Source organism: Amia ocellicauda, chromosome 10, assembly GCF_036373705.1.
Source record: "Amia ocellicauda isolate fAmiCal2 chromosome 10, fAmiCal2.hap1, whole genome shotgun sequence".
NCBI lineage: Eukaryota > Metazoa > Chordata > Actinopteri > Amiiformes > Amiidae > Amia > Amia ocellicauda.
Window position 1 is genome coordinate 27,337,144 of NC_089859.1, and position 26,750 is coordinate 27,363,893.

General features: G+C 37.6%; 1 protein-coding gene across 1 annotated transcript in view; it reads left to right on the plus strand.

Annotated features, from left to right (window-relative positions):
* Nucleotides 1–26,750, plus strand: part of bop1 (BOP1 ribosomal biogenesis factor) — a 58,745-nt gene that overhangs the window by 26,990 nt on the left and 5,005 nt on the right. Inside the window, exons 4-10 of the mRNA XM_066715801.1 lie at nt 16,224–16,378; nt 16,631–16,748; nt 18,150–18,251; nt 19,907–20,119; nt 20,675–20,836; nt 21,016–21,096; nt 21,848–21,917. Coding sequence (XP_066571898.1) covers nt 16,224–16,378; nt 16,631–16,748; nt 18,150–18,251; nt 19,907–20,119; nt 20,675–20,836; nt 21,016–21,096; nt 21,848–21,917 — 901 coding nt within the window. The remainder of the gene's footprint in view (nt 1–16,223; nt 16,379–16,630; nt 16,749–18,149; nt 18,252–19,906; nt 20,120–20,674; nt 20,837–21,015; nt 21,097–21,847; nt 21,918–26,750) is intronic.

The window sequence follows — 26,750 nt, forward strand, 5'->3', positions numbered from 1 at the left end:
GCTGACTGCTTTTCTTTTCTTTTTTCCTTTTTTATAACAAGGGGGCAGCCTTTTTGTTATAAATTTACAATTACAATGTATGAGCATTTCCCCAGTGTTGTAATTATCCTCTACTGTAGAATACTCTTCAGCTCAGAGCTGTACTGACCTTTCTACTTTGATTGTAAAGCCAGCATGTCACCCAAAAAAACACAACCCTTAATCTTTCCCTGGACTCCACCATAAAACTGTAGAAGGTTCAAGATGGATTAAATATCACAAGTTCAAAGTTCGAACCTTCTCTTTTTGTCCGTGTTATTTAAGACTTAACCCCCTACCCCCTCCCAAAAATATAAATAGGCAGGGGAAAGGACTGTATTGTGTGGATCTTACAGTTGGGGGGGGGGAGGAAAATGCAGAACAGGTTTTTGAAGTAATAAAATGCGTTCCGGCTTCTACATTGGAATAATTTATCTTTGACCAGAAAGTGAAAGATTTCAATAAAACTGAAAGGCTTTAATTTTAATGTCAACAAGGAAGACTATTTTTAGGTTAAAAGGATTTTGACAGTAGCTTTTTCATGGCGCTCATGATTGCACCTAAAGGAGAAGTATGAATGTGAACACAGAGAAAGGAATAACTGAATTTGGGACTTTAAATAACCCATCTGGTAATGCCTCAAATGTAATGACCACTTTAACTGAATGAAAAGGAAAAGACAGCAAATTGTGAAATCTGACAAGGTTAACTACCCAGAGGATTACTCCCTGCATTATTCTTTAAGTACTTCACAAAGTTAAGTGAAGAAACCCTCTTCGACATGACAAAATACATTACCTGATACAGGTCTGTCAGATGTGTTCGTGAAAACGTTTTTTTGTTATCGTCATCCTTTTCAATGTACTTTTTCACATCATCCCTGCAATACAGGATTTTTGTCCATATTTTTTAATTTTAAAGGATTCATTTTTTATGTGTCTGTACCCCCAGGTGGATTAGACATGATGTATAAAAAATAAAATGAAAGAAATGAATGGAAAATTGTGCACAGAGAGCATAATTTGTGTGGCACTTGCTCACTGCCAAACCATTTATAAAATAACTGAAGCAAGGTGCTTTTCATGAACTTCCTTTATTAACTAACTGAAAAATGTAATCTGCATGTAGGCTAGATAATGCTTTACTCCAGGTGTGGGTAGCTCTGTAGTTTTTCTTCTGTATTTTTCTCCTTTGACCCAATAACTTTGGTCATGTTTCCCAAAATTCACCTGCTGCCTTCCTATCGTTTAATTATGTGCATTAAAAAAAACAAAAATAATTAGCATTGGTTTAACTTTTTGTTTTTATGGAAAATGGCACTTTATTCCATCCAACACATCAACTTTTTATTTTAATTTTAACTGGGTTTACCTGTGGACTAACTTGACCTCCTCATCAGACTCACCATATTTTTCCAATTTTTCAAGTCTCGTTGGAAAATGTGAAGTTATATTTTGTCTTTCTTTTTCTTCCAAAGCCTTATTATATAAATATTTAACATGTAATGTCAATTCTAGTCTGCCAGTTTAATGATGTGGTCTGGTACAGTTTTACTTAATTTTTTTTGGAAATGACAAGTTGGGCTTCAATGCAATAATGATAATATTAAAAATGTGAAGCCCAAAGCCATAATCAGTGATGTTATAAATCCACTTTAATACAGGCCTTCCATTGGGTCCTGTTTCCACTGGGCACATGTGACTGATGGCGAGTTTTGAGTCAAATTGTTCTCTTGCCACAGTAAGACTCCTCATTAGTCCAGCGAAGCCAAGACTTTTCCTGTCATTCTGTGACATTCGACTGAGAGGTATGGTAGAAACATTGAGGACTGTAGTGGCCTTTAAGTGGAGGCTTTCATATGCACTGCATCATATATGTAACGTTGACTTCAAACACAGTAACCCACAGAACTCAGTGCTAGACTGATGTATGGACACCATTCTTCAATGAAAAGTGGAATTGAATGCATGATAAAGTGATGATCAATCGAAATCCAGGGCAAGACGGTAATAAAAACGTCCAGAGACTTTCTAGTGTGGTTCTTGATGATATCTGTCATATTTGTGGCACACAAAGGGTGTCTCCTAGCTGAACTCTCACTACCAGTAGCAAGCGTACTTTATGCACTCCCAGTTTGAGTCTCTCTCCAAACACTTCACTGGCTGCCAGATTGACTTGGTGTTTGTTTTATTGCATGACCCCATTTCCAAAATACTGTCCTGCTTCGCTCACTCCCCTCACGTTCTCGTATTCTGGGTGCAACCATCACCTTTGCAAATACTTAAACGTGCCTATATATACACAATTTAGACACGGTACCTACAAAATTATATAGTCATGTTGAATATATCTTTAAAACCACTGCTTGCAGGTCGGCATTTGGGAGGTTGCATTGTGGGCCAAGACATAAATTTAATCCTCCCCCAACTCGCCATTAGGCATCTTTATTCCATTAGATGACTCGACTTGAACAGTTTAATAGCAGTTTCTTGGTTGTGTTGACCTAACTTGAAAAGGAAAAGAACAAAAGTCTTACTTCATTATTGAATGAGACTGTTTATTCGTTTGTGCAGTGACAGACTTAATACAGAATTAAGCTATAAGTGTAACTGTTTAGTGTTCAAATTAGTTATGAAGCTTTCTTAATTGCTAGTTTTTACTCCAGCAAACCTATAAGAGATTTGTAGTACTTTAAATTGTTTGTATTTTACTGGTTATAGCTGATTTTTTTAAGATGTTTTGGATAACTTAATGCAAAGTTAATTAAGTTATTAATATGGGAGACATTGGTTTTTTTTTTTTGGTTTTCAGGATCATTCTTAATTAAAAAATGCAATAAAAATGTATGAAGATTAAAAGGTTGTTTTATAGCATGTAATAAATATTTCATTTTGAAGTACAGTAGTACTTAAACGCTTTCCTTATGTAAGAACGTTCCCAGTTATATTCATTTTTTCAAATAATTGGAAAAACTTCAACTGGTCTGGCATTTGATTTCCCTCTGAAACCAATTTCAGGGTAGAATATCTTTAACATTTGCCATCGATACAGTATTTGCTATCAATTAGTTTTTGATGGAGTCTGTTAACAAATACATTTACACAGAACTGATGTTACAAGATTGTTAAATTTGGGATGACTCAAACCAAATAATAGTAAGATACAGTACATCCCACTCTTGTAGTGTTGACTCAAAGCAGACCAACTCAATGTGTGTGAGATTCAACACAGGCTATCCCATACTTGGCATGTACAGGTCTAAGCTGAAATATGCATTTATTTCTTTGTCAGTGTCTCTAGAAATGTTGCTGAATATTTATGGGGTTTAACAACAGTAGGTGTATTTTTGGACATTTGATTTGTATTTATCTAATGTTATTTAAGTGCAAGAGAACTGATAGATTTTTTCTTTTAAGCACCAACTCACTTCTTGCTTTGCAGAGCTTGTTATAGTTGAACTCTGGTATGTAACAGACCTACACTAAAGAAGCAGGTGGCTGGTGTCCTTAATGAGAAGAGAGAGTGTTTAAAGTACATTTTGATTAGCACCTGCTACCTCCTTTTATCAAATGGATTATTTGGTGTTGTCATTTGAATAGCTACTAAAATGGGCACTTGGAACTGCTTGGCGAACAAAATACTCCCTTGTTAAATAAACCGGAAGTACCACTTGCAAATTTACATGGTTGAGGATTTGAACAACAGAAAATGACATTGCTAATATAATGGCATCATTGTCAGTTGACTTCTATAGCCTATAGTACCAGTTTATCCCATAGGAGATTCTGTAGAAATTAGGTATGGGATGACCCAGAATTAACTTTACAGCTCATCAAATTTTAATGTAATGCTTCATATCTGAATTATTCTTGTTTTTTAATCATCATGGTTGTTTTGAAAATTAAATGTATATTTATTATTTGAATTAATAATGGCCTTTTCTGAAGTTTTGCAAGAAGACCAGTATTTCTGAATGTTCATTACATGTTTGTCCCCAGATGCTTTTAAATTCTCACTCTTCGAACACAAGGTTTCACATTCCAACACACGAGTTTGACCTACCCATTTTCTAATTTGTCATTCGCTTAATTTCCATTTCTGTTTTTGAATTTGGTATGAGGCAGCATCTAACACCTAATGATCATGAATATTTCTTGAGACACACTAGTGTTGACCCCAACATTTATGACTCAAAACCTTATGGTAGCAGTCAATTTATAAAAGAAAGAATCGGTTCATAAAACGACAACCTCCATTAAGCATATTTAAGACATCTTCAGTTCTTTCTTCAGATGTAACATTTTGTTACCTCATACACATTGACATTTGAAGTAACAAATGACGATGCTCATTATCTCCCACCTATAGGAGTACATACTTTTACTCCCCCTCCTTTAAAGTGGAAGTACAGTCTAGCATATGATTGTAATTATTGCCTCTTACTTCCTCCCCTCTCTTCTGACATTTAATCCATACGCCCATCTGTAAAAAGTTCTTGGTGAATTTCTCCCCCCCCTAAATCCTGGTGCTGCTGAACTGTTCTGACGCGGGTCTGTCGCGGGTCAGAGACCTGTCAAAATTCGGAAATAATTCCCCACGCTGGACCACAGACAGCCCGGCTGGCCCATTAGGATGTCTGCTGTCCAGCCTGATGTGCAGCTCTGGGAGAGTGAAGCTGTCTGGACTTGGCTGTATCGCTTTCAGCCCTTCTCTCTGCCTTGCCCTTAATTTGATGCAGATACAACAGCTGCAGTTATTAAAAGGAAAATAGTGGGAGTAGAGACTTGGGAACAGAGAACCTGTTAGGGTCAGGAAAACTGATGCCTTCAATTAATTTTTAAAGGGGGGAAGGTTTACGAAAGGAAAAATATAACAAGGATCGTCTTATTGTTCTTCATCCTGATCTGAATTTTCCATTAATTCACTTTTTTTATTTTTCTGATGTATGTTTTTCTGCAGTTTATTTAAATAATAGAAAGTAAACAGGCTTTTAGGATTTTAGTTTAAATGCAATCCCTTTTGTTAAAGAACAGCTAGGAGGAGTACTTTTAATTTTTTCTCTCCAGGCTCCTTCATGTTTTTATAACTTCCTTAAAAAAATCATAAAAAGAGACCATGCTCGGGCTTGTAGGTCCATTCGTTTTTATGAGCGTTTGTTTTTGAACACTCAGGGTATTGCATGTGATTGAAATGGTCGAGGCTGATATTACAAATTGTATTTTAACAGTATTTTTCTTTCCTTTTCTGCTTTTTTTTTTTTTTTCTTTTTCTTGATTCTCTTCCCCAGTTAAAAAAAAAAAAAAAAGGTGGTAACAAATCTTAATAGCATCAGGGGATACCATACACTGAGAGAGAGAAACCTGAACTGATTAAACTTGCCTAGATTTAAATGCAGGGTTCTCTTTGAACCAGAGGTGGAGGGAAATGTATAGTCAAGTACAGAGCATGGACTCCCAGTTTATTACACAGGGCAACGTATGGACAGACCTGGACACTCTGCCTTTAGCATGGGACCACCTAGCACCGATCATTTATTTTGCCATCAATCTTTGCTGTAATGGTAAGTCCCTTGTATATATATTTGTATACATTTGGACCACTATAAAGCATCTGAAAGAAACATCAGATGTTTTCATTTTATAACCAAAACAAATCCTTTCATTTCTTGCATTGGATTTTACCAAATTAAGGCATCTGCTAAATAGAAGTGTCATGATGCAATGAAAGAGTTCTTCGGCTTTGGCCCATTTTACCTCTCACTTTTCTTTTTAAGTGACATTTTTGGTTTTGGACCATGTGAACTGCAAATAATCTTTTCCAGTTTCATTCAACTCGGTTCCACTGCTACGCCAGTCTTTCCTTGTTTGTGGTTAATGTAACACTTTATCAAATGGTATACATATTGCAGTTATTTGCAGTTCTTCAGAGAACCCACAGCACATTAACTAATACACATTCCAGTAGTAGTCACATCACCAAATTGAGGATGATTCATAGTGGAAAGAGGACAGCAAGTTTTACGTGAGCATTGTCATTTAACTTATTTCAGGAATTCAGTACTTGCCTTAAAAAAAAAAAAAAAAAAAAAAAAAAAAAAAAAGTATTTAGATTATACTTGTATAACGAAGAAACATTTTTTGGAAGTTGTGTAACGCAGTGGTAAGAACTGGGGACGGCTGGATCCTTAATGATAAAATTAAGTCTCAACCACATTTTGTTTCTCAAACTAGAGTGCATCTGTGGATTTGTTTTACCTTGCATTGATCAGTCAATATGGATAAGCCATCCAATTAGTGAGCTAAATGCCCCCAACTTCACACAACAATATCTTGGATCTCCCGGTTATGAAATTGAAAACATATGACACATGTGATGTCACTTGTCAGGAGCATGATTGTGGATGACTGGAAAACTATGTGCTGCATTAAGGCTCTGAAGGTTGTCAGAATATATATATACTGTCTCTGTGTATATGTATGTATGTGTAAGATAAATATAAACTAGCAGATATTTATTAACAACTGAATTAAACTTGTTAAATAAGTGTACAATTTCCAATTTTGAAAAATTGGTCAATATTATAGACTCTGTTTGGAATCAATGTGCGTTTCCCACCAAATGGAAGCAGACTCAATTCAAAGGACAAACTGACTCGGAAACTGATGAAGTAATGAAATGATGTGACATTTGTTTTATTATTATTATATGCACATATAAATGACATTTGTGACAATTTGTGCAGTATGATAAAACGGTGGTAAAAAAAATCTCCTCCCACTAATAAAATTTTAAAGGTCTCTATTTAGTCATGGAAAAGAAAATTGGTTGAAATTTTGTGGTTTTCCACTAACTGTTTCAAGTTGGGAAATTTCATTGCGTGTGATCAGATCCGATGCTGATATTGAAGCCGGCTGTGTTACACAGAGCCCACTGACAATGGCAACGAGGGAATCGTGTGTCGGCAGAATGTCCCGTAAAGCCGCCTCGGCCATGGCAGTAGGTGTACAAAAATTAAACGGCAATCCAAGATGGCATAAATTGCCCATATACTTTTAATTTAACCTCCCATCTGATCCTGTTAAAGTTAGTGATCGTTTAATCGCGGGAAGCAATCCAGACAGCCTTTGTTTTTCCTCTGCAACTGTTCTCCATCTGAGTTTCTCTTGCCGTTTTTTGCATTTCTGCTCCTCTCCTCTCCTATGTTCTCCTGGCTGTCGGCGTTTCCGCGACATGTCAGTTCTCATTGAGGATTGTTCAGTTACAGTGTTAAGGGGAAAGGGGTCCTCTCCTCGCTCCCAGGAGGCTCTTCCTCCTCCACCTATGCAGACAGCGGTAATGACAGATGCGTGTTTAGCGAGTGTGATGTACAGGTGCTGTAACGCGAAACCCAACCCGCCCCCCTTCCCTTCCGAAATCCAAGGATCTCCCCAAGCAAACAGACCGTCTATAAACGTCTGGAATATCAAACACACTTTACTAATAGACCTCTGTGCACACACACAGATATGCTGTGCAAACTTGTGCTAAAACACATCCGCTACCAGCTGTCGAAAGCATTATGGGAGTCTTGCACTGATTCCTGTCCTTTTATATCTTCTCCATGTTGGCTGTTTTCTGATTTAAAATTGCACAGAAGAAAGCTAAATGAAGAACCCAATGATGTTTTCATAGTCCTTAATCATTGAGAAAATAAATCTTAATTTATAGACGTTTGTACTGTAGTTAATGTTAGCAGGGAATTGACAAAGAATTTGGATTTTAACCCCTAGATCATACAGTAAGATACAAGATACTTATTTTTTTTTGCTCCCGGGCTTTTGCTTGTTGAAATGCTTTAGTTTGTAACTATAAAACATATATTTGTTTTGGTAGACTGTATTGCATGCCATCCTCACTACCTGTAGTTTAATACTGCAGTTGAGTACTCGGTTTTCTCAGTGGAAGTTTAACTATAAGTGCAAGCTCATGCCAAAACACTAGCTACTGATGCCTTTTTGGTTAAGCTGAGGAAATTGTGTTTGTGAGATAAACACACATTTATCTGTAGTTATAATATATGTGTATGTCTGTATATAATGTGCACTTGATTGCAGGCCAGTGTTAGCTTAAGAGAGGACTGCATTTCCCCACCTTCCCCTCATGTGCAAGAATGCCAGTCACTGCAGGGAATGGAAGACATGGTGGCATCTCCTGCTCTTTTGGTAAATGCAACTTTGAAAACCTTGGCTGTTGCGCTCTCTCTCTCTCTCTCTCTCTCTCTCTCTCTCTCTCTCTCTCAAGCACTAAAAGTCCTGACATTTAAAATAAATAATACAAATGAGAGAGAGAGTGAGAACTGAAGTCAAGTAGCAATTAATTTGCCCGGAGCGGCTGCCAGTCCCATGAGCCCTACACGTATTCCGGATATTTTGAAGGAAACTATTTTTAAGAAGCCTTTTCCTTCTAGCCCAGTCCAAGTTCTGGGAATGCTGTACTTCCAGGAATGCTTCTCCATGTCCAAAAACAACTTCCAGACTAGCGCTCCCCAGTGACAGCAGGCAGGGAAAGGGGTGTTGGGGAGGTGAAGAAAAGACTCCTTTCCAAAGCAATAAACTGACTTTAAGGCAGGTGAAATGCTGTAGCTGCTCCTGGATAAACATAACACTCGAGGTGTTAGAAATTTAGGTTGGTTCTACTGCCCTCATCCTTTTTTCAACCCTGATTAGACCTGCTTCAAGGCCGAAGTTGTGCTTTCTTTCTCATTGTAAGCAAACTGATGATTCCAGAATGATATAGTGTACTATGAATGTTCTTCCTTGGGATCTAATTAATCCTACTTGGAGTCTCTTCATTCACAAGTAACCATGATTATAGTATGTAAGTGTTCATTGCCATGTGTTAATCTGTGCTGGAAAACAGTTTAATCTTGCATATCATAAAATGACCATAAAGCTTCAAGAAATATGCCAAGAGCATGCCATATATCTGAACGCCTAAATTATGTATGTGTTTGTGTGTGTGTTAAAATCAAGGCTAGAAACAAGAAAAATTTGAGCTTCAGACAGCATCCCGATTCTGTAAAGTGTCGTTTATATTGTATTATGTAAATTGGAAAACTAGTAGACAGGGTGTTTCTCCTTTACTTGTGACACTTAGTCATGGCTTACTGCAAAAGCTGAATCACTTGCAGTTTCTAAATCGGGGAATCTGCAATTGTTTGTCTCTGATGCATACAAAATCTGTAACCTGGAAGGAAAAAAAAAAAAAGGCTCTCTGGTTTCACAAAAACGTTTTCCAAAATCTAAGGTGGCAATCTGCTGTGACCTTCACCTGACCCCCTTTCATTGACTACAGAAAAAATCTTCATAAAAAGCCATATTTCAAATGTGCTATTTTACAAATCACGTTACCTAATAATAATCTATCAATTCATGTATTACAAAAATTATAATAAACTAAATAAGATTTTGATTTTATATATGTGGAAGTCAAATTAAGGCAGCTATGGCCAGGATTAAATCAAAACTTTCACCCATCCACAAAAAGCAGAAAATACTGAACTGGTACTGATAACTGCTTAAAAAAAAAAAAAAAAGTGTTAGATGATCTGTGGTTCAAAGCATGAAGGGCCCTGTCATCATATTGGGTTTGTAATCTGTGATGAATGGGTTTGTTAAAGTATTGATATCTCAGCCTTTGTAATTTTGTGAAGTCTGTATAAAGTACATTAACTGTTGGACTCTATACCCTTTCATAAGATGGAACCTTTTATTTAATTTCATAGCAAGTGTGAAAATACTCATTTCAGAACTGAAGTGCATTTGGTAGTAATGTAGTGGTCTGTCTTTTGCCTTTGTCTAGACGCATCCAGGCTAAAGTGTGTATTTAAATTGGTGGTGGTGAGCAATATGTGCTTTTTACTAGAAATAATGGGTACATTAGTGATGTAATCACTGTCTGACAAACTGGGAGCAAAAACCTGGGATCCACTCAAGAATGCAAAGACATTTAATACACTCCAGTAGTTTCAGTGTAAATCAAAGACATTCCTGAAAGTTATTTTCCTGGAAAATAATGGAAGCTGAAAAGGTTTTAATATTGAAGTGTTAAAAATTAGATCTATAAAACAAAGCCCAATTTTTTTTTTTTGTGTTTATAGAAATACACATTTAAGCAGTTAGACTGTTCATTTTTCATTCTGTCGCACAAGTAGGTTTCTAGTACACTAAAAAGAAAACGCCAAAATAAAATGAGAATAGACATTTTGTTTTAGATACATTTTTATTTACTCAATTGCAACTTATCCATCACCCAGCAAAACAATTTTCATTTTTAAGTAATTTAAATTAACATTCTATCCATAGTGTTTTCAACAGTCAACAGGTACAACTTAAATTGTTTTACAGTTGTGGCAATATGTGAAAGTGACTTCATCAAGAGGGAATATAACTCATATTCAGTACCTGCATTTTAATGGACTTAAGTGACATCACCATGTATCTAGTCAAACATTTAAATATCCATTTCACTCCTGACTTCTCAATGCTGAGAAAATAAAGAACCTGCCTAGCTCTTGCTTCAATGGGGAATGACTCCTGAAGAGCTGCATTGTGGCGTTTATACTCACACCCCCTGTACTGAGAGGGAAGAGAAGGTGGGCCGCATGCACCGGAAATCAATAAATACGCCCTTCAAATATTCTGCTCACGGCTCAACACATGGTCCACGAATACCACGGAGATGCTGCCATGGATGAAGCCACAGGTAGATTGAAGGCACAAGTAATAATTTGGTGATCTTGATCACAGCTCCTAAATGCCTTATTGGAGTTTTTTGGGGCTTTTCATCCCTTTTTTTTGTAATAAAAGATGAAGTCACTTTCTTAAATTCCATGCTGCAATTCTTCTGTTATCCTCCTGCCAAGGAATTCAGCATTCGAGTAGGTCAGCAGTGCTGAGGAATGGAAAAAGTGAGCCGCGCGCCGGTCTGAAAGACAGACTCGAGAATTTATTTGCCAACCACAGCTATTCTGACAGCACACCAGCTTATTTTTACAGCATTTCTTCTAAAGTGGTAATAAAGCGGAACCGATTAACACTTTATTTTAAGAGGGGATTCTGATTTAATTTTTGTTTTCCATGCAATGTCAATATCCAAGATTGGACAGATTTACTTCAGTAAACCAGCCCAAGCTTGGCATAGCACATTATCCAGCTGAGAGACTGGTGGCGTGTCCCTGAAGGCTAATTTTATTATATGGTTTTGACCTTGTCAGTAGCTATCATTCAGTGCATTTACATATAAGTGGCCACTTTTATTCCTCTTGGATTCTCGATATAGAGTATTCCAATATGTAAGCAGCATATTCAAAATCTTATGATTATTTTGCCACTGAATATTCAGAATAGGGAGGGTGGTGGGTGGTACAGGAACTTTTCCCTTTAATGGCACATCGCTTACATTGCATACATTCCTATTTCAGCATTTCTAAGCACAGATGCTAACCTCAAGAAATGTTTAAATATTGTTTTTATAAGGTCAGGAAGGGAAATAAACCTGCTTGGAAGAATGCATTCCAACACCATCAGCGGCCTTATATTTGCAGGGCTAATAAATCTTTGCATGCTTGGTTAAAAGCACAAAAGGGAATATTAATTTATGTACTGATTGTTCCATTACATTAAGCATCTTTAGATTTACATCAGTAGTATATGCTTTTTATGTGGTCGGGAATGATTATTGTAATTCATAACTTAAAAAAAAATGCATCACATTTTTAAATAGTTCTAATGATGGTACATTTATTAACTGTTTTTAAATGTCGCACCAGACATTGTGTATGACAGCCCTAGTCTGATGTACAGTAGGGATGAGGAATCCATGTTTTCCCTAGAGGCTGTAATCTGATGTCCCACTTGGAATCAGTCCCAGTTGAGTGAGCCCTCTTCTTTGCAATCAGTCCAGCTCTTTCGGGTTTATTAGTCTCGGCTGAAATAGGCTTAGGTTTTGTAAGGCTGGATGGGCACTCCATAGCACAGAATGAATTTAGACTACAGAGCGACAGTGCAGTCTTTGGTCAGGTTTCATGGCACAAAACAATTATTTAAATGGAATGAAGAATAATACAATTAAATCGTTGTCTTCATTAGTAGGATGTGACGATGATTTATCACAGACACAGGTGGGAGATGTTTGGTAAGAACTCCATACCTCCCTTTCATCAGTACTTATACAGACTTAGGTTTAATCCCTCATTTTACTACCTTTTTGACAAATCTCCCTAGAAAACCTCTCCTAAATTGATGGCTTAAACTACTCAACAGGAGATGAATTCACTGAGGACTGACTTGATGCGGTGAGCTCCTTGAGTCATCTTTCTTCTGTGGTCTGAAAAGATTGTGCTGAAGAGCACAAAGGGTTTAATGTATTCCTTAATTGTTGCATGTGTTGTATGTTGTGTGACATAAAGGGCATCTGTTTGTTGGCATAGGAGGAAACTTGGACAAGTGTTACTGTTGGTGACGTTTCTTAAATTGGCATAATAATATTTGAATATCAAGGGTTTTTTTTCTCTCCCCTTTGTTAACCATTCTACAATTGAAACCTCTTTGAAATATTCAGTTTAGCGGTTTACCTATTGCTTATATGAACACCTAATAATTATTTGAATGCAATATTTAATTTTTCACAGCAGTACTCAATCAACCTATATTTATCTGTAAGGAATTCCTACCTCTGTATCACCAATGAATATTGAATTCATAGAGGGGCAACATTAATTGGCAAACACCTTCAACATAATCAGATTCTATTTAAATTTTTTATTCTGAACTGCGAGATGCAAATTATAAATTTAACCTTTACAAGAAGTGTTTAGACTCATGTTGAATAGTCAGTGATGTCTTAGCCAGAGGCTGTAGAACACAGTTCAGACTTTCACATTAAACTCTAAACCAATTGCCTGTGACCTGTAAGGCTACTTGCTTTCTAAAGGCTAAACCAAAGTCATTTCACTTCTAATTACATCAACATTATGCAGTGATTTTATTCTCCGAGATCTGTGGCTGCATTCTTTCATACAGAGCATTTCAGCACCATCTGACATCATAGTTTCAGCACCAGCCTCTTTGTTTTGTCTCCCCAAAGGGTTTTGACAAGCAGTGTAGCCGTTCGTATGTCTAAAAATGTCTGGAAAAAAGTGTAAAATGAACTGCATAACGTCCTTTTGTGATTAAATGCACAGTCCTTGATTAACTTAAATGCTGAGCACACCAAGTTAAATTAAATTGGTATTGTTTTTGACATTGAATAAAGTGCAAGGTTTAGCCTTTGTCAGCGTGGGCAAATAAGGGGTTACCTCTTTGAGCTTTTCTTGACAGTACTGGAGACCTCAAAGGATTTAGAGCGCCCTGAAATCTCTTAAAGAAGTCATCACTCGTGAAACGTGGTGCATGTTGTTTTACTCGGCCACAGAAATCTGTGAGAAATGTGAGGCAAGCTGAAGTCATGGCCCCATCTGTTTGATGTTGTCGTCTTGTAAAGCAGCAGCTGGATAGCGGGTTCCCGGGGGAGCCCTCCGGCCAGCGCTCGTAAAGCCTAACTTCAGGGGGAAAAAAATAAATTAAACTTCTCCAGTCTGCAACCTTTGCTAAGCTCTTCTGCTAATTTTGGAACTCTGTTAAAATCAAGTGCCCTTTTTTTTTTTCCTCCCAAGTACCCCCCAAAAGAAAAACATACAAAATTTCAATGTTCTTGGCTTGCCCTAAAATATAATAAATACAGTATACGTAAATACATGTGTGAAAAGCGTAATCCTTTACTTCCATGCATACTAGGTGTCAGAAATTAGGACGCTGCTCAAACCAGTTGATCCACACAGCTAACTTTCTATCTATCCATCTAAATGTCAAGATTTTGATCTCTCTTACCGATTTTGGGCTGGCAATTCATATAAATGTGTTCATATCAGTAGTTTTCCACCCTGGTACTGGGGACCCCCTTGACGTTTAAAGTTTGGTTACAGTATAACTCTAAATTATAGAATTTATCTAATCTGCATAATTGGATCGTATTAATCATCATAAACTGTTGGACATTTCAAGTTAAATTAAAAATTCTGTTCAGCACTTTTGTATAAAGCGCCAACATTTTGTATGCCAAAAGTAAATTTCAGCAAATTATTAGTTTAATTGTGTAATTGGGAGCTCATCTGGAACAGAATGGACAGAATCACTAGTTTTGTTAAATTAATCTTCAGTTAAACATCTGCGCTTGAGTTGAGTCAGGTTTTCTGCAGTGTTTTAGGGGTTTGTAAATATCTTTTTCCATCTGTATTTGAAATGAAATGTATGTAAACACATTGCCAATGCCTCCCTAAACCATTCTTATTTTTGCTACTCTTATTTTTTTACAAGCTCTCAGTTGTCGGTGTTAAATATTTTGAGATTCTTACGCCGACAGAAATGCTCGTGGATCTGACAGTTATAATTGTAAAAACAGTCAACATTCTGTAGAAAGAATGTAAAACATTTATTACGAACATTATTATTATGAATCATTCAGAATAATTGCACGTGTACCATCTCTTCCTCCGCAAGTGTGAATGATGGCAAGTGATTCCGCTTTGTTGGAAACTAAATCTCCAGTCATCACAGACGGGCCAAGGAGCACCTCTGTGTGACTGTGCGGCTCAGGCTGTGGTGTGATGGGTAAATTCGGATGGTCTTCAGCTAGTTCTCCTTGACAATTGGAAACGCAGCAGAAGTTGTCTAGAGGCCCCATTACAGGGCAGCTGTTGATTTTTCAGCTGTTTTTTAGGACATCTTCGGCAGGTGCATGTTGTTGCCCGGAAAAATTGCTTCCCTTCGCGCTGATACGGTTTCTGGGCTGGGTGAGATATAATGTTTTATATATGATCAGGGGCACTTCTGGAATACATTTCACAGTAGGTCTAGCTGAGCAGCCTTTATTTAAAAAAAAAAATTAAAAAGTGTATATATAAATATATTTTACAGGCGCTTGGGTTTCCAGACAGGAAATTTCAAATTAGCGTAGATGATTTTATTCATGGTCACTGACAGACTTGAACTCGCCCTACCTGCCTGATTATAACAAAGACGCAGTTGAGCTCTGAGACTGATGCATTTGCGCTGCCGGTGGCTGTGTCTCGGAGCTCACACGGGAAATGAGTCACGCCAGACGCTATGGGGCTCTGGGTCTCTGGGACAGGGAAGGATTCACAAAGCAGCCATTTGTAACTGGGCTTTGTGCACCGCACCAGACCTGCTCACCATTAAACCCACAGATCATGTTCCCCAATTCAGGGGTTATTGAGGCATTCTGTTTACAATGATGGGAAGCTGCTGTTTCTTCTGAATCAGATTGTAAATACAAAGTTACAGTGTACTTTGAGTTGGTATGACATGTCTGTATTCTCCAGTTTTCTAAAGTAGTTTTTTTTTTTTTTGTTCAGGTTTAGTTTTTTTTAATATAGGTATATAAAAACTGAGAGAATTCAAATACAATTGTAATTTTGATTAAAAGAATGCTTAAAATGGACCACCTGTGCCCTCCATTCCCTGCTGGTTTCTGGGAGGTAACACCAGTGAAATGTGAATAAGCATGTACACTACTTGCCCCGAATTATTGGATGTGGCAGGGTTGATTTTATTCAGATTGTTTTCAGGTGTCGTCTAGGGTTTGAAAATGAAAGCAGAAACTTATAAGAGTTCCTTCAGTATTCCATATCTGTATTAGTTATGTTTAGTTTTGATATCAAAAGTTTCCAGTGCCTGTATTGCATTTCTAGGACTAATTAGTCACACAATGCAACACCGCAAGCATACTTTGTGTTGGGCTGAATAACGCCAGCCTGGAAGTGAGGGATTTGCTATGGAAACCTTGCAACTTACTAGTCATAGAAAATCAACACAGGCCTTAAACCATAATCCAAGCACTGACTTTCAGCAAAGAAAATTCTGATGACTGAAAACCATTTGCAGCCAAAAAACAGAACTTTGTAAAAGAGTAAAGAAAACATAGCAGTTAATCTGGTGTGCAGTAGGGAGAGGAACAGGCTATTTGAGTGAAAGCAATTATTTCTGCCTGGTGTGCCCAACTTGGTGTATATTCAGTACTTGAGAGAAACATGGCAGCTCTTTTTGCTGTATTTTTTTTTTTTTAACTAATCATTTAATGAAGTGTTTGTTCCTTTTTCCCTTGTTCAGGATATCCGCAACACTGTTGGAAATATTCCTATGGAATGGTATAAGGATTATCCCCACATCGGCTATGATCTGGATGGCAAGAAGATATTTAAGCCAATCAGAAACAAAGATGAGCTGGATGAGTTTCTGGAAAAGATGGACAATCCAGATTACTGGTGAGAAACTGCCGCTAATGTTTAAGGTTCTTCATTCACAGGCCTCTGTACGTTTCATTTTCATTCTGAAATGGATCACAGATTATTAGGGGGAGGCTATGATGCACTGTTTCAAAATGAAGCTTCGCTGAGCAAGCCAAGCCAGTGAGGCCATTGGATTAGGTCAGTGGCACCTTCAATATACTTGTTTATCCAGAGGGGGTTGACAAAGTTAGTGAAAGCTTTCTTATTCCATATTCCTATGTTTCCCAGGCGCACAGTGCACGATAAGATGACAGGGACTGATATCCGTCTCTCTGATGAACAAGTGGACCTTGTGCATCGTCTGCAGAAAGGACAGTTTGGGGATCCCAACTTCAACCAGTATGAGGTAAACCTGTCAAATAGGCACTGTTCCATGTAAGCGATTGATTCACCCATGGGAGGAGTTATGGGTCAAAAACTCCTTGTAAGCTCTCTTGGTCCTCATTCTATGAGAGATGGCAACATAATTGGGTATGTTGAGTGTTAGTAGGACGCGCATGTGAGCAGTGCAATATATCAAATTCTGCTAATGATTCCTGGTCATTTTATTGGAAGTATATGGTTAAATATTTAGGAGAATTAACAATAGTTATCTTGTCATTGTTTTATTTTGGTTGCTTCCCCCCTCCCACTTCAGCAGTCTGCACCTCAATAAACCCCCACCTCTTTGCACTTTATCTTGGCTTTGGTATGCCTACTTCTACACCACTCGACCACATAACTTTACAGTGGCCATGCCTCACCACTAATGACTTACTGACAGTGCAGCTAAACCTTTGTAGTAGATATGGGAGGCATACAATAAAACACATGATACTTTCTGGTATAGAGTTAGTCACATGTTGTCAAGGAATAGATATTGTCAGCAAAAACAATATAGGGCTGGAAATGCAATATATTTTAAATCTGAATCGGTTTATTTTGTATTCCGTTTTTGAGTGTATTTTCGGCATGGAACATGAAACCTCCTGTTGTCCCATTGCGACCCATCCCCAGTCTGCCCTTCCCAATAACAAAAGAGTTTAAGGCATTAACGTTATTCCCAGCTTTGAGAGATTATTTTTTTATTGTTAAAGAATTTCAGTGAAATGGGTTTGTTTGGGAAAACAGAGGAGTTACTACAGAGAAACATTGTAATTTAGATTTATAAGCAAATATAAAAGTGGTTAGATTGTGTCATCTGCATGATTGGAATAATTACTCCACTTTCATTAACATTATTGCTGGTTGTAACCAGCTTACATTTCTTAGTTAACGGAAACATGATTCAAACATCAGAGGGCTGAAACGGCTCAAAACACTCTTAAAACTTAATTTGAAGTTATTAAAAATCAAACAATAATTCTTACATGTATAAACTGCATATTTCTAAAGGGGGGATGCTTTTTTTTCCCCCCCCCAATAAAACTTTAATGGTTCACCATGTGCCCTATATGCACTTGCTTAAAGGTCTGACCTGCAACGAAAGCAATGTTTCTGCAGTGTTCTATTCTCACCCCCATTGTTTTTTCACAAACTTATACTAAAGCTGCTTTCTTTATAATTTCATTTTTGTTTGGTCTATTCGGGATAAGATTAGGTGAACATGACATGTTCCAGTCCAGCTGCCTGAGGCTGTGTGGAGTCTTTCTGTTCCTTCCAGCTTGACCTGAGATGCATCACATGGGGGTTTAGGAATGCTAATAACTGCATCTAAATGCATTTAAATCAATTTCTAAATCCCTCTCTCACTTTTTTCCTCCCACAGCCCTATGTTGACTTTTTCTCTCACGAGACGATGATCCACCCAGTGACCAACCGACCAGAGGACAAGCGAAGCTTCATCCCCTCCCTCATTGAGAAGGAGAAGGTGAGATGCTTTCATGGAAACCATTCTGCCATTCTGTTAATCTTCCTCAATACCTTCCAGAAAAAACAAAAAACAAAAGAACATTTAGCACAACATACATTTTGAAAGCAATAGCACTAGTTATCAACATGGTCAAAGCGTGGGTTTCTTTTTCACCAAGTGTTTTATTGAAATGTTTTCATTCACTCTGCGAATATGACCTAGGTTGCCCACTCCTGAATCTGTATTTTTAACTGTAACACAAATTCAAACTTTTAGAATAATGGAAATCTATCTAGTACTTCAGTTTTACAGCAGCAGGATATAACACTCACTGTATGTGAAATCAAGAATGACTACACAACATAAACAAGCTCTTATTTGATTAAACAAAAAACATTAATGAGAACAAAGATGCTTATATTATTATAATTTATACTGGAAGATTGGTAAAAGCACTTTAAAGCTGCAGTGATGCATTTGGCTGAAAATACAAACATGTTCTGCACTGAAGCTGTATTATTGTGCTGTTACCAAATACGAAATATCAGCTAATATGAGCCAGACTAACAAGGGTTTGAATTGTGTTCTGCAAGCCTTCTGTGAAAGCTTAACCTTTGCTTAGCTGGCTTGCTAAATTTACAGTCAGAAATTTAGCAAGAGCAAAGCCAGTCCTTACCAGAGGCTTTATAAGCTCAAAAATGTCCAAAATGATGCTCCTTCCCTGCTGTAGACTGCATATTGTACAGGCCATTGTATTTAATTTTCTGTTTCAGATGTGAAAGCAGTCTGCTTGAGAAGATACAGGCACACTTGCATGGTGTTTTTTTATGATTTTTGAAAATGTTGAAAATTGATATTTATAGTCACCATAAATAAGCCTTGAATGATACATAATTTTCATGTTTCAACCAATTTGAATCATAACTGCTCCCATATGTCTAGTATTAGAAGTAATGATTCCCACATAGTTTTCAAAGTGGAAGCGGAGGTGAAATTCTGTAATAATGGGGCTTTAAAATTGAAAGCTTAAAGAAATTAGAGCCCCAATTGAAAATGAAATTGCAGGGTTTTCCCCCCTCTGACAGTGGCAGAAGAAATGTGTGTGTATAGATATCATGTCAATCTTGCTATTACTTGTTCATATTTTTTTTTCCATTTTATAAAATAAGACATTCATGAGGAAACTTAAATGAATCTTTACGTGGTTCACTTCAGTTTTAGATTAGCTCTTATACATTTGATGACTTCATATTTTTTGAGCTGTGTGCCAATATTTTTGGCATTGTAAATTGTATTGTTTTTTCTTTCAACAATGCACTTCGTGAATGGTATCCTACAGAACAGACCTGTACTTTAATCCAAGAAAATATTAAATGTTGTAGGAAATTATACCACCGTCAAAATTAATATTTTTATAAATACGATTTATTAACAGTTAGTAGATATTAGATCTACATTTAAAATGACTGTTGATTTAAACATAAGTGATACTCAACTGTTAAGTCTATATTATTAATTACAACTATTAATCATTTTTGTAATTATGAATAGAACATAAATTGGAAGCTATAATCAGAACCAGTCCTCCCCTTTTCTATTCCAGTGCTTTGTCATATTAAATTGTCCGCTCTCTCTCACTGGTAACCATGTCTCTATCTGTGCGTGATGTCCAGGTGTCCAAGCTGGTCCATGCTATAAAGATGGGCTGGATCAAACCTCGCAGGCCCAAGGACAGCACTCCACAGTACTATGATCTGTGGGCCAAGGAGGATCCCAACGCTATCCTGGGGCGACACAAGATGCATGTCCCAGCGCCAAAGCTCAAACTGCCCGGACACGAGGAGTCCTACAACCCTCCCCCCGAGTATCTTCTCACCGAGGAGGAGGTAAAGTGGTCCACAACCTCTCCATCCCTGGGGAACATGCCGATGGGCATTATTTATAAAAGCAGTCAAGTTTTCCTTTTTTATAGTATTGCTCGACTACTATGTGCTTTCCCGCAAACTGTAGATAATCCCAGGAAACGCTGCATCCATCTGCCCGCCATCTTTGGTTGCGCATGGAATGCCCAGTGGTCCCAATTTCTCTTTAAATGCTGAGCCGATTTGAATATTTGAGTCTTTCGCCAATTTCGCCAACTGTTCTATGCAACCTCTATGTGAAGGCATGTCTCCATACTGTGACTTTCAAAAACAATATTACTGAAAGAAAACCTCCTTTAGATGGTTAGAAAATGTGTAAAACCTAAAGGGGGGGAAAAAAGGTTTAAAATTCTTAAAATGTGAACTCTGTGTCTGCACCCCAAAAGGTTTCTGTTTGAGTGAAGGTTGGACAAAGTACAACTCATGGACATTTTATCCCCTATTCTAAAGTATCCTTGTACATTTTGAAAAAGTAATCAATCTGTATTTGTCAGTCTGTTAAACTCTCTCTCTCCTCAGAAACTGGCATGGGAGCAGCAGGATCCAGTGGAGAGGAAGTTGAACATCCTCCCTCAGAAATTCTCCTGTCTGAGATCTGTCCCTGCCTTCTCCCGCTTCATCCACGAGCGTTTTGAGCGCTGCCTGGACCTCTACCTTTGCCCCCGACAGCGCAAGATGAGGGTCAGTGTCCTCTATAAAACCTCGGAGAGAGAGCATATTATTTAATGCTTGTGTAGATTGAAGAGACATTTATGCTGCAGAGTTGAAACCAAGTGCACTGCTTGGAACAGATAATTGCACACACAGGTCATTAATTTTGTCCCAAGAAGTTTCTGATTATTTCTGGTCTTGAATTTCAGGTCAACGTGGATCCAGAAGACTTGATTCCCAAGTTACCAAAGCCAAAGGATCTGCAGCCATTCCCCACCACACAGTCACTGGTACAGCTATTCTTCCCGGGACTGTAACTTCACACATTGAACTCTTTTGTTCACAGCTCTGTAAATCATTTGCTTTCAGATGATCTATTTCAGGGCAGTCTCCCCCTGGTAATGTTAAGTTTTTAAATGTGGAAATGACCTCATCAGAAAGAGTAATGTAGTGGGAAGAGTGTCTCTTTGCAAAGATAAAGGTCAAAAGATGCAGCTCACGCTATGGTATCGGTCATTAGAAGTACAATCCTTGACCAATCCCCTTTCTTCCACTTTAATTGTATATTTGGAAACTGTATTTTTCAATGTTTGTTTTATCACAAAAATGGCCATGGATCTATGTCAGTCTAAAGTCTAAACTCGAAGGGGCTTCGAATCTCGGACAACTTTGAACATTTGCTTAGAGTGCATATTCAATTCTAAAGCCCCAAAACAGTGCTGCTGATGGTTTCCATGTGTACTGACTGAAGTCCTTTAATTGGAGCTTTTAAAAATTCATGAAGATGGTTTCCCCCTTTTAAATCCTGGTGTGCTCGGACACCTGTGAGTTTCTATGGTCCAGGATTCCCCCTCTCTCTCTTTTTGCACTCCCCCTCCTATCTCTCTTTTACTCTCCCCCTTCTCTCTTTGTTTGCCCTTTCTCTCTCTCTTTGTCTTTCCTCTCTCATACAACCACTTTATTTTAACTATGTAATAAACCTCACACTAATGTGCTTGGCACCTTTAGCTAATTGTTTATACATTCTTCCTTCTTTCCCAGGTCTACCGCGGCCACTCCAACTTGGTGCGATGCATCAGCGTGTCCCCCAGTGGGCAGTGGCTGGTCTCGGGTGAGTGCAGAGGTCGCTCCTCTTTGATGTGGGCAAGACTTCACTGTGATTTTATTTTTAAAAGCTCAAGGCTCTTCAATAGATCAGGTCTTGTGGCTTGTTGTAATTTAAGCAGTAGCTAACTGGCCGGTTATATCAGCTGCACAGTGCCAGCCGTGATGTCATGCGTTTGGCTTTAAAACGGAGATTAATCTTCAAAAACAAGTGATCCATTCCGAGTGGATGGAGAGGAGGAGGCAGATGCCTTGTGGGTAAAATTACTTGTGGGCACACTTTAAATAAATAAAGAATTAGACTCTGTCCCCTTTCCCCCAAATGAAACTTCTTGGTCTTTTTTTTTTTTAATAGTTTTGGCAGCCTAATCTTACTGTGAGCCACATCAGGAAACAATATGAAAACCCTTAATGCAGGTTGTAAATGTTCAAATGGTTTACAAAATCACCCTTGTGGGTTTGACTTTGGAAGTTAAAATAAACAGTGTACCAACGATGCAGTGCCACCTTAGACTCTGTTCAGCTGTGTGTGCCAACATTTCTAACCACTAACATATCTGTGGCAGAATGCAGAATCAATGGAACAAGAATGAAGGATTGAACTAGAATAGGTATGGTAATAGACAAATTACATGTAATTTTTTTTAAATAGTTCCTATTCATAATCCGTTTCAAATAGAGGCTGATGTGTTTCGAGTGCTAGGATGCAGTTTCAGTTTCAGTGGACGGGGTGCTGTCCTAAAGCTGTCCTGTGTGTGTGAAGGCTTTCTTGTACCGTGACTTTTTTTCTTTCATCTGAACATATGTTTTTAGTTTGTTTTTTTTCCCTCCTGTCTGTATTGCTAATCGGAAAATAATCGGCTCATAATTGTAATCTGCTCACCCACAGCCTTCACAGTATCTTGCTGTGATTGAGACTGTGCTGCTTGCAGAAATGAGACAATTGGCTTTTGCCCTCAGAAATTAGTTGCAGTGTTGTGGCCAGGAGGGGATTTCAGGTTATTTTTCTCCCCGCCTATGTCAACATCACACTTTTTGACAATGTAGTTTTAGGCAACATTTATGGAAAATAAAGTAACAAGACTAGGCCTTAGGCTGCTATGTATGCTATGATAAAGAGCTGATTAAACCAAGCTTATGGGAGATTGCTTTAGGTGACGGCTTAATATAAAATTAAAAATCTTTTATAGAACATTACCGATTGTGATTTTTCACAGTTTGAAAAGAAGGACAAGAACACCATTCATATGATTATCATAATGCACAGAAAAGGGGTTGTAGGGGGAGGGGCGGATAACTGAGGCATATATCAATCACCTTTTGGCTGAACTTGGAGTATTTTTATATCCAAGTTTTGGATTTATACTTTTAATAGTCAAAACAAATGATTTAGTTAATTTAGCTGTATGAAATGCATTGTTCCGAAGAGGTTTTTTTGTAATAGAGTTCTGGCTCCAGGCCCTCGCCAGTTCTATCAGTAATTTGTGATTGTCAGGCTTACTGCAGTTACTGGCTAGTGGTAATGTGGTTCAGTCTTAGCTCCCCAGTATGAACCCCTATCTTACGGCTGTAAGTTGAATCAGTCACTTTAGAACAAATGTCAAGGGTCAATTTTGCAGTCCTCCAATTCATTCTTTATACCTTTCCTTAAGGAAATCAGACCATTGCATTGGGGTTTTGTTTTTTGATCTCCGGTATTAAATGTATTAATTTTACAAGCCCTTCCTGTAATAAACATAATTCAAAGACAAGGGCAGGGGTTGACATTATTGGTCTAGAGGAACAGTTAATAAACTACCACAGGTCACATTTTGGAACAGTTTATAGAACATCATACCGGTTCTTTATGCAATTGATTTAATCTCCAAAAATATGTTGTGCTTTAAATGAAGTGCATGCATGCAATTAGTTTAATAAAGAAAAGGAAAACAGCTATTGTTCCCAGGTTTGTTGCAGAACAGTGAACACTCATTTAGAAGCTGTATGGAAGATATTAGACCCAGACATGAGTTCACTTTTTAATTTCACATAAGATGACTGCAAAAATGTTGTTTTGTAGTAAATTAATACATATTATATATTGTACTACCCCACATTTTGCAACAACCATTTAGAAATGTTTTTCTTCATTGCTAGCATCCAAAAACTTGAAACACTAAAGTTACCTCCCGGGGACTGTAAACAATTGTGGTTCATAGTGTGGGTTTGTGTAGCAGAATACAAATTAAGATGTAGTACGTATTCTCTCTTTTCCAAAAACGGTGGAGATGAAGTTACACTGGCGTCTGTTTGTATTAAAAATCCAACCCTTGTTTTCCAAGAAAACAGAAGTCTGTAGTGCTCAGATTTACCACCACGGACAGAAAAGGGCCTAGGTTAAATGGGGAAAGAACACAGTATTATTGTTTTCCAGTGTTCTGTAAAAAAAAAAAAAAAAAAAAAAAAAAAAAAAAAAAGTTTTATGATCAGAATGATCACTGCAGATGGTAGAACTTTTTTTTCCTCCCTTGGAAAGATCTCTCCACTATAACTTAAATGTCACTCGTGGATTGGAGAAAATGACTCTCTTCCATCTTCATCTTGTGCACAGGTTGTCATGGGCAATGGCATGATCATGGATGGAAGCCAAAAGCCAAGCATTTGATTTTTTTTTTTCTCCCCATTAGTGATCAGAGAACACGCCTTTCTGCACAAACCCACAGTCAATGACTTGCCATCTTGACAAAGGTCTTTGTTGTGGATTGGAAAGTCCAAAGTGTACAAAACTGGGTGTTAACGAAAGGAAGTCTACAAAGAGAGAAATTACAAGCACAGTACTTAAACAGTTGCAGGAACACGGCATATTCAAAGGAACCCCACTACTTGTTATTTTAAGGGACAGGGCTGGAATCTCAAATTGGCCACAGATCAAATGTGGGATCATTTTCAGAAGTTACTACTGAAAATCAAAGCTGGCTTTGCATGACTTTGCATGACTTTAACCTCGGTTAAGCTATTTCCAAAGAAAGAGAAATATAATTATATATTTTAAGACTTGAAAATGTGGTCATATTTGTACAGATGACTTGAATTTAGTGGTGTAGGTAATCAAATGAACAATGTGCAGAAAACAAAGGGCAGCGGTTTCTGTTGTTCGTACTGAGTGATCGTATGTGAAACAGACGGTGACAAGTGGCAAAATCTTTTAAGAGGAGCTGGCATCAGTTTAGTGGCAATATTTGTAAGTCTTCCATAACAAAGGACTTTATAAACCCTAGAAGAGAAACCACTATAGTTGTGGCCACTCATTGTCTTGCTATAAAATATATTAAAGCAGTAATAAAGTATTCTTTCCCATAGTAAAAATAGCTGTCGACAGCCCCTAGAGAATTAGTATATTGAGTGATACAAGACTCGCCAATTTGTTGTCCTATGAGGTGACATTTCTAAATAGCCAAATCAGAAAACACAAGTGCTCTTCAAATGCTGAATTGAAAACTAATTTGACCAGGTAATGGAATAAGATTGCATGTGTCCCTACCAATCAACCATGTCTGATATATGCACTAAATGATCCAATCTGTCATTTAGGCAATGCAAGTCATATTAACAGAGAAATAGTCTTCTAACTTTCAATACTTCCATTTGATATTTATTCATATTACTACCTGATGTATCCAGCAATGCTTGATACTTCTGTCATGGGCACAGGACCAAATTCACTACAAATTTGTTTGAAACTATCTTAATGTGTCAGATACTAGCTTCTTTCTTCTGTTCCTGTTGACCTCCGTAAAAGTTTTTCCTGCTGAAAAATCTGAAACACTGGTTCACTCTCTTGGATGTAAGCCAGTGTGGCTTTTGGTGGTTTAAAATCATTACACTGTGTTTGTGAAAGGCTGTAAAATAGAAAAGGCTAAATTGAAAATAAACAGTGGAAAAAAAACTTTACAACACAAAACCACAGCATGCTTGATGAAAGACCATAAATTTGGTGTGTATGTGTGTGTGTGTGTATATATATATATTTTTTTAATTCAAGTTTTCATATTTTCCAGAGGCTAAGCATAAAATCTGTGTCGGAAAGCTGTTGAGCGAACGGTTTTGCAGGGGATGAGAGGGGCTTAAGTCTTGACCATCTTAGACACATATATTTAGCTACTTTTGCTCCATAACTGCCTGCCTTTGTAACCGATCATCTTTTAATTGTGCCCTAATGGTAATTCCCTGTGCATTTCCATTGCTTACCGCAGCTATGCGTGCCAGACAGGATTTTTAAACCACCAACGGGACACAACCTTATGAGTAGTTCCTTTTTCTATATCTGTCGTGAAAGCGCTTAATACTTAAAAAGTGATTATGGTTTTCAAGTTATTACACTCCACCCTCAAAGACTGCGTGCACAAGTAAGCCAAGCTTTTTCATGTTTTTTTTTTTTTTTTTTTTTTTTATATACTTTTTTTTATAAGAGGCGTCCAGGTATAAATTGTTATTTTAGTAGTGCTTTGTTGCTAAAGTAAAGTAGCCTTGATTACATCTGTGGCCATGTTCTCTTGTGGTTAATAACCCTCCTCATTATAAGCCTAGAGAGGGAGAGCGGGGCTTTTGATAAGTTATAATGAGTTGCATGTTGCAAATAAAGGGAATTTCACAGAGATGAATGGGAGAAATTGCCAAGATATATGAAAAGTCTTTATCAAAGCCATTTGCTGAGTTAGTTTACACCCTTCATAACTTGTAATATTAATGGGGAAATGTGAAGTTATTCATAGAAATCTGTTGCACTTTTGCCCCTAATCTGTAGTGGTAAGGTGGGGGAGCAGAATATGTAGAATAGCATGTGTTCTGTTTAGTCATAATT